At 42.2% G+C, this 9,166-nt stretch overlaps 1 protein-coding gene across 2 annotated transcripts in view; it reads left to right on the top strand.

Annotated features, from left to right (window-relative positions):
- Positions 1 to 621: 621 nt before the first annotated feature.
- LOC141107598 (complement factor B-like) overlaps positions 622 to 9,166 on the top strand; it is a 190,012-nt gene continuing 181,467 nt past the window's right edge. For both annotated transcript variants that reach the window (XM_073598449.1, XM_073598448.1), the window contains exons 1-2: positions 622 to 760; positions 8,393 to 8,596. In XM_073598449.1, coding sequence (XP_073454550.1) covers positions 727 to 760; positions 8,393 to 8,596 — 238 coding nt within the window. In that variant the 5' untranslated portion in view covers positions 622 to 726. The remainder of the gene's footprint in view (positions 761 to 8,392; positions 8,597 to 9,166) is intronic.

Here is a 9,166-nt window from a genome sequence, read left to right as displayed (position 1 = left end):
GATCGGGGTGAGGAGGGCAGAGAGTGGGCATGTTGGAGCACAATCTGTAAGCAGTAGCTGTTAGAGCAAACAAAGTGGAGGGAAGGCCATGTTTCAATAGTTGCCCAATCTGGAGCATGCATGCAGTGGGGTGCTGGCTAAGCAGCCCCCCTTGTAGAGTTGCCACCTCATCCCTTTAAACCCGAACACATATGAATTACACAGGTTCTGAGGCTAATTTGATGCAGATAAGGCACCGAGTTTAATTACCACCTTAATCAACCACAGAACCTGTGTAATTAATACGCGTTTGGTTTTAAAGGGATGAGGTGGTAACTCTACCCCCTTTCCTTGGGTAAGGGTGTCACATCCTGATCCGCTGTCTCTCCTGTCCCGTCTCCCAGCCCGGCTAAAACCTCATCTTCATACATACCTTTCAACCCCGGAATCTGAGAAAGAGGGACACTTTGGCATGGAGAGGACATGGAGGATGGTAGATGTGGCTACACTGCATTACAACATAACAAGGTCACTAGAAGAAGAATTTACTTTGTCTTTCTTTGCTTAATCTAAAAGTATACAAGTTGTGAAATATTTATTTTAGCATTTAGCAAGAAATCAGGAAAATTCCTTCTCTTGACCTTTGTCCTGTTTTTTTCCCTAATATATATCCAGAGTCTGATCAGTAACATCATTGTGTGGGACAGGGAGGTGAAAGGACAGACTGTTGGAGAGGCACTTTTCAGGATGTTACCTTTGCTTCTACTCATCCACATTGCATGTAAGTAATAGAGGGACTGATTTTCAATATCAGCAATCAAAACTGTCTTCCTTAAATGATCTATGACCACAGAGGTTTCCAAAAAAAAAAATATATATATATAAATTCAGAAAATTTGGGGCATGCAGAATCTTCTACTTGTGGTCTTCTACTTGACTGTTAACAGTGGCTCCTGTTTATACACTGATCAGGTATAACATTATGACCACGGAGAGTTATGCCGCGTACATAGGAGCGAACTTGCGAACTGACTAAACTCCGTTGGCATTTCCGACGGAAAGATTTAGAACATGTTCTATATCTGAGTCCGTCGGAAATGCAGACAGAAAAAGTCCAATGGGGCATACACACGGTCAGAATGTCCGACCAAAAGCTCCCATCGGACTTTTTCTGTCGGAAAGTCCGGTCGTGTGTACGCGGCATCAGAGTTAATAACACTGGGGCTGATTTAGTAAAACTGGAGAGTGCAAAATCTAGTACAGCTCTACATAGAGGCTAATCTGTTTCCAGCTTTGTTTTTTTAAATCAAAGCTTATTTGAACAAGCTAAATTTAGAAGCCGATTGGATACCACGCACAGCTGCACCAAGTTTTGCATTCTCCAGTTTGACCCCTTTCACACTGGGGCGTCGGGGCCGTCAGCGCTAAAGCACCGCTATTTTTAGTGGCGCTTTACCGTCGTTTTTGCGGGGGTTTTCGGCCGCTAGCGGGAGTTGAAACTGGGATTGAGGATTAAAACAACCTGTAAAGCGTCGCTGCAGCGGCGCTTTGCCAGCGGTTCTACAGTGGTGCCCATTCAGTTCAAGGGGCAGGAGCAGTGAAGGAGTGGTGTATACAGCGCTCTAGGGCTGAAACAACTAATCGATTTTGAAAATAATCGATTACTATTTTCATAACCGATTAATCGGCAATTAACATAATGAGGTTAAAAAAAAAAAAAAAAAAAAAAAACTAAAATGAGCCCTTTATAGTACAAAAAGAGCAAATAATCGCTACTGTAAATATTACTCTCAGTTCTACAGAAAAAATTAACCCCTTACAGTAGTGATTATCTGCTTTTTTGTACTGTACTATAAAGAGCTAATTTTAGTTTTTTTAATGTTACTAAACGTCTTAGACCTGGTTCACATCTCTGTGTTTTTTGCAGAAACGCACTACAGTTCATTTACATGATTTCCTATGGGAAACATTCACATCTATGCTTTTTTCAGCCGCTGCATATTTGGAAAGGGTCAGGGACTTTTTTTTAACTCAAAATTGTGCTTTTTTTGGTTCAATATACTTCAATGGAGAAGCTGCAGAAAAGCATGTAATGCGTTTTTGCAGCAATTTCTGTTTTTTAATCTGCCCAACAAATTGGCAAAATAAAAAAATGCAAAAAACGCAAATCGCAGCAAAATCACGTACGCAAAAATCAAAAAAGCACAGCAGAAACAGTTCAAAAGCAAACTGCATAGGTGTGTACTGAGCCTTATGCTGGCCACAGCGATCAATTTTCAGACGAGAGTATTCAGACAAAAAAAATCTTTGTACATTCGCTAAATGAAAGAATGTTGTTTGAAATTTTCACTTGTTTTTAAACATTCTGTTTAAAATGAATGTCATTTCTGAACGAAAACCACATACACTGCCTGAAAATTCCTTTGTCCAAGAAGTTTTCTACTATTTCCAAATTTTCCCATCACTGTGGTTGAAAATAAACGTCGATTTGACCTCACTAACGATTAGAAAATCGAACAAACGTTTTTAAAAAGACATTTTTTTTTTGAAGGAAGACATTGTTTTTTTAAATAAAACAATTTGATATCTGAGTCTGATGATATTTACCAGATTCACTCTTTAATAGTATATACAGTATATCTCTCCTCTAATAGTATATACAGTATATCTCTCCTCTAATAGTATATATCTCCTCTAATAATATATACAGTATATCTCTCCTCTAATAGTATATACCATACATCTCTCGTCTAATAGTATATACAGTATATCTCCTCTAATAGTATATACAGTATATCTCTTCTGGCTGTTATTCTCAGAGTGGATTAGACATTTTGCTCCCTAACCATATAGTTGGTTATTTATATTTACCACTGCATAGGAATATTTAAGAATAAATTATTTTTTTAACCGCTTCAGCCCCGGAAGATTTTACCCCCTTCCTGACCAAAGAGTTTTTTGCGATTCGGCACTGTGTTGCTTTGACAATTGTGCGGTCGTGCGATGTGGCTCCCAAACAAAATTGACGTCCTTTTTTTCCCACAAATAGAGCTTTCTTTTGGTGGTATTTGATCACCTCTGCAATTTTTATTTTTTGCGCTATAAACAAAATAAGAGCAACAATTTTGAAAAAAGCGCATTATTTTTTACATTTTGCTATAATAAATATCCCCCAAAAATATATAAAAAAAAAATTTTCTTCCTCAGTTTATGCCGATCGTTTTCTTCTACATTTTTTTTTTTTTACCAAAAATAATTCGCAATAAGCGTTTATTGATTGGTTTGCGCAAAAGTTATAGCGTTTACTAAATAGGGGATAGTTTTATGGCATTTTTATTAATAATTTTTTTTTTTTACTAGTAATGGCGGCGATCAGCGATTTTTATTGTGACTGTGATGTTATGGCGGACATTTTTGACACATTTTTGGGACCATTGTCATTTATACAGCGATCAGTGCGATTAAAAATGCACTGATTACTGTGTAAATGACACTGGCAGTGAAGGGGTTAACCACTAGGGGGCGGGGAGGGGTTAAGTGTGTCCTAGGGGAGTGATTCTAACTGTCAGGGGGATGGGCTGTGTGTGTCATTACTCTGATCACTGCTCCCGATGACAGGGAGCTGTGATCAGTGACACTTGTCACTAGGCAGAACGGGGAGATGCCGTTTACATCAGCATCTCCCCATTTGTCCTTCCCGTGAGGCGACCGCGGGTATCCCTGCAGCGATCGAGTCCACGGGACCCGCCTCACGGAGCTCCCGGCCGGCGCGCGCAGGCAATGGCACGGCGGGGAATTCAAATGGACGTACAGGTATGCCCATTTGCCCAGCCGTGCCATTCTGCCGATGTACATCGGTGTGCGCCGGTCGGGAACCGGGTAAAAACTTTACATATTAGCTAAATTATACACTACACTTTTTTTTTTAAGGTTATTAATCGAAACAATAAATCGGCCAACTAATCGATTATGAAAATAATCGTTAGTTGCAGCCCTACAGCGCTCCAAAGTTGCTGCTTGCAGGACATTTTTTAGCGTCCTGCCAGCGCACCGGTCCAGTGTGAAAGCCCTAAAACTATCCCGTATTTTGTAAACGCTATAACTTTTGCGCAAACCAATCAATAAACGCTTATTGCGATTTTTTTTTTTTTACCAAAAATATGTAGAATACGATCAGCCTAAACTGAGGGAAAAAATTTTTTTTTTTTATATATTTTTGGGGATATTATAGCAAAATGTAAAAAATGTGTTTTTTTTCAAAATTGTTTTGTTTATAGCACAAAAAATACAAATCGCAGAGGCGATAAAATACCACCAAAAGAAAGCTCTATTTGTGGGGAAAAAAGGACGTCAATTCTGTTTGGGAGACACGTCGCACGACCGCGCAATTGTCCGTTAAAGCGACGCAGTGCTGAATCACAAAAAACACTCTGGTCAGGAAGGGGGTAAAATCTTCCGGGGCTGAAGCGGTCAAGGAACACTTATTTATATAAAGCTTTTACCACTCCATTCAATAATCAAAAATAGGACAATTGATATAAAAAAAAAAATCTTTTGCATAAGGAAGAACCAGCTTTTCACCCCATACATGTAGTAATCAAAGAACCTAACTGATTAAGGGGCTTCTTCTAATCTGTCTTCCTTTAGTCAATCCCCGAAAGCTCATCTCTTCAGGACAGCCTCTCATGCTCCAGTAAAAACTGGAATTTAAAACTTTCTTCATCAGCTTATCCTGCACAGTTTTTACCTTTTGTATCACTTATTCATCCCTTTTAGATTGTAAGCTCTTACCACAAGCAGGGCCGTCCTAAAACTGGCCATGGATTGATTAAAAATCTGCTGGTTCAGCAGCGACACCAAATTTTGATCCCTCTGTAGGCCATTCCCACTCCAGAGAAGTTGATCTAATAATCTGCAAGTGAAAAAGCAAAAAATCCTGTGTGCTGCTCACAGCTAAATCAAACTGATAAGAAGCAGCTGCAAACTCTAAATGTGTTCCCACATTCACCAGAAACTGAAAACTTAAAATGTATTGTGTTACTTCAAAAATGAACATATGATCCACCCAAAACTGAAAAGTGACGCTAACATCCACTGTAATTATCAATCAACAATTCATGGATCAGTATGTTAAAGAGGAGCTCCACCTTAAACAAAAAATATTAGCCCGGGTTCACACCTATGCGAATTAGATGCGGCTTACACCGCATCTAATTCGCAGGACATTTTAAAATACATTCATATGAATGTATCTGGTTCACATATGTGCGTTGCATTCGCACTGCGCATTGCACAAAAAACGTGTGCGTTTTTTGGGCATTGCGGTGCGAACTACAAGCCTATTATCTCCTATGGGAACGCATCTGATTCGCAGATGCATTGCGTTCTGAACAAGGATTTTCTCTTTCTCCTCACTACACCTCCCTCCCTCCCCCTCTCCCTGCTCTCTAATCCTGAGCAAAAACGCAATGAATCCGTTGAACAGGAGATTGTTATCTCCCCAGTGAAACCTGAGCTTCAATTCGCACCGCACATGTGTGAAACCAGGCTTAAAAGCCAGCAGCTACAAATACTGCAGCTGCTGACTTTTAATAAATGGACACTTACCTGTCCCAGGGTCCAGTGATGTCGGCAGCCGAAGCTGATCGATCGCTCGTCTCTCGGCTGCCCCCACCGGCATCCTCGGTCAGGGAATCAGGAAGAGAAGCGTTGCGGCTTCACTGCCCGGTTCCCTACTGCGCATGCGTGAGTCGCGCTGCGCGTCTACACTGGCCCCCGTTGTGTTGTGGGAACTGTGTGTTTCCCAGAACACAACGGGGGGGGGGGGTCGGGCGCATTTGCGGCTAGCTATTCCCGGAAGTGGCTGCAGATACCTGTATTATACAGGTATCTGCACCCCCCTCCCCACTGAAAGGTGCTGCCAATTGAGGCACCGGAGGGGGGGGGAGGAATCCGATGAGTGGAAGTTCCACTTTAGGGTGGAACTCTGCTTTAAGAAAAAAATCAATATCAGTGAATGATACACTATAAAAGCACTGATGTTGGACGAGAAAGCCTGGCTTGCAGTCTCCGCTCTAATTTATCCCAAAGGTGTTCTATCAGGTTGAGGTCAGGACTCTGTGCAGGCCAGTCAAGTTCCTCCACCACAAACACGCTCATCCATGTCTTTATGGACCTTGCTTTGTGCAGTTGGGTTTCCACCTCATCCCTTTTAAAACCGACTACATATGAATTACACAGGTTCCGTGGTTGTTAAAAAAAAAAAAAAACAAACAAACACACCAGATCCATTTATGGTTACCCCCTTGTCTTGAATTGTATTGTAACTGTACTATCTCCCTTTATTTTGTCAAGTGCTGTGCAAACTGTTGGGGCTCTATAAATCCTGTATAATAATAATAACTCCAGGCTAAACAAATATTGTCTAAACACAAGAGATGTGTATCTTTCTTTGAATGTTCCTTGGTGTCGTTTGTGTACTTCTTCCAGATCTGTGCAGTAATCAAGGATGGAACAACTCCTGTACTTTACTTCTTTACAGAAATGTCCTGTGATGGGGAGCAAACAAAATATTTGGGGGGCACACCCTAAAAGATGCATTAAAAATGGTGCAGCCATAAGACCATACAGCAGAACAAAAAATATTACAGCGCACACATGCAAAAAAGACATTTACCTCCAGCAAGGCTAGTTTAAAACACCTAAACATTTTCAAAAAACATTATCAAAAAATATGGGGATTTGGTCACACCATATTGCTATATGGTGCTTAAACCCACTTACGGCGACAAAGTACCCCATGATTAGTGGGTCCTTCACTATCCATAGATTGGGAGATCCTGCTTCTCTGAACCATGAGAGCAATACACTCTTCTATATGGGACAACTTTGAGGTCTCCACCCATGACACAAGTGGACTCTAATGAGAGGTACTTATTGAGGGAGTGGGGTGCTCCTCACCCACTTGTCGCAGTAAGTGGGCTTAAGCACCATATAGCAATATGGTGTGACCAAATCCCCATTTTTTTTTATAATGTTTTTTGAAAATGTTTAGGTGTTTTAAATTAGCCTTGCTGGAGGTAAATGTCTTTTTTGCATGTGTGCGCTGTAATATTTTTTGTTCTGTGATGGGGGAGCAGTTGCTGCTTCTCTCCCTCATTGGGCAAGGTGTCCAGTCTTGTATCTGCTCCTCCTGTAGTTTTCTGCAGGCAGCCTATAATGGGATGACCTCATCGGTCCCACCCACATTTCTGCTCAAGCTATTTACATCCCAGTGATGATGTCACCTTATTTAAAAGGCAAAATTTGAGTTTGCAAGAGTTTTTGGTGCATACAAAGTGGATTTGGGGCTGCTGAGAATATATCCAGGTCCCTCTTGCTAATACAGAGACTGCCAGTCACAAGCACAGTTCTATGCACACTGACGATACAAGATCAGTCTAGGGCAGGGGTAGAGATGGAGATCTACTTGAAAACACTGATGAAGTCAAAGATCACAGGGCGCAGTGTCCTATTGTTAGGGCCAGTTCACACCAGAACAGAATGCCAGAAAGGCATGTTCCATGTGTGTTTCCTGCACCGTGTTCAAAACGCACTGCCTTTGTGATCTACTGCGGGTGATGACATATTGTTAACCCCAAACGTAGATCGCAAATGCAGTGGATACAAAAAAAAGTATTACAAGAGAGTGCAGGGTTTATAAGTGCATTACAATCAGAATGCAGTGTTTAGGAGTGTGTTATGCTCAGAATGCAGGTTTCAGGAGTGTGCTGCGCTCTGAATGCAGGGTTCGGGAGTGCATTGCGCTCAGAATGCAGGGTTCAGGAGTGCGTTATGCTCAGAATGCAGGGATGAGGAGTACGTTGCGCTCAGAATATAGGGATCAGGAGTGCGTTGTGTTAAGAATGCAGGGATCAGGAGTGTGTTGCACTCAGAATGCAGGGTCAAGGAGTGTGTTGCGCTTATAATGCAGGGTCAATGAGTGTGTTGCGCTTAGAATGCAGGGTCAAGGAGTGCATTACACTCAGAATGCAGGGATTGGGGGGGGGGGGGGTGATGTGAAGTGTGGTAGAGGACCATGCTATGGGGGTGGTCCTGCCCATAGCAGTGTCCACTGCCCCCCTCACATCAGCCCCCCCCCCACACGCGTAACACACTTCTGATTCCTGCATACTGAGCGTAACACACTTCTGATTCCTGCAAACAAAAATAATTGATCTTCTGCACTGGCTGCAGTAAAGCTAAGTTTAGCCTAGCAGCCTAACTAAAAGAGGGCGCACAGGAAATATATTTAAATAATATATTTAGTTCAGCTTTAAATGTTTGCCACATCTATTCAGAGTGAGTTGGATGATCTTTTCTACAGGACATGGATACAGTGACTTAATTGTTTTGCTCTTCATCTTTCTCTCAGTGACTTTTGCGACTCCTGAAATAAAGTGTGACCTGACCAAACTGGCTATTGATGGCGGTAACTACACCCTAAGCGATGGTGGCAATATTGGCAGTGAAGTGCACTACAGTTGCCCCAAAGAAAAGTACCCCTATCCATCGTTTTTCCAGAAGTGCCTTGCTAATGGACAATGGACTAATGCTATGCACCAGTTTGTATGTAAAGGTAAGTAATAACTTTGCCATTTGCCATGTATTCATGCTTTGTAGGTCTTAGCCTATCCTGCTGCCTCTGTGTGTACATAAGACTGTTGTAACCAAAAACCCTGTGTGTGAGCCGCTCAGGCTAGGAACGGGTGCTAGTCCTGGCACACTGCTGTGAGTTCTGGCTGGGGAGGGAACGTGTCCCAGCTCCAAACGTCAATGTATAGGAGTATTGATATCCCTTTAAGCCGCATGTCGAGGTAAGCTCACTTGTGATGGTATGTGGCACCTTCAGCCTGGGCTCCCACTCCCAACCCATTTCGCTCTGCCCCTCTGAGCTTAATCATGGGGAACCCCATGATTAGGCTCAGAGGGGCAGTGCAAAATGCATGGGTGGCCTGGCAGGAGCCAAGGATGAGGGTGCCGCATACCATCACGAGTGGGCTTACCTTGATGTGCGGCTTAAGGGATATCCATACTCCTACTTAAGACTATTGCTGTATCAAAGTGGACCTAAATATAAACAGTAAAGGCTTGCCATGTTACAGGGAACATCTAGAAATATTAATTGTGTCAAACAGTTCTCTAAGAA

The sequence above is a fragment of the Aquarana catesbeiana genome, linkage group LG09, assembly GCF_042186555.1.
Source record: "Aquarana catesbeiana isolate 2022-GZ linkage group LG09, ASM4218655v1, whole genome shotgun sequence".
Taxonomy (NCBI): Eukaryota; Metazoa; Chordata; class Amphibia; order Anura; family Ranidae; genus Aquarana; species Aquarana catesbeiana.
This window is presented reverse-complemented; position numbering and strand designations above follow the sequence as displayed.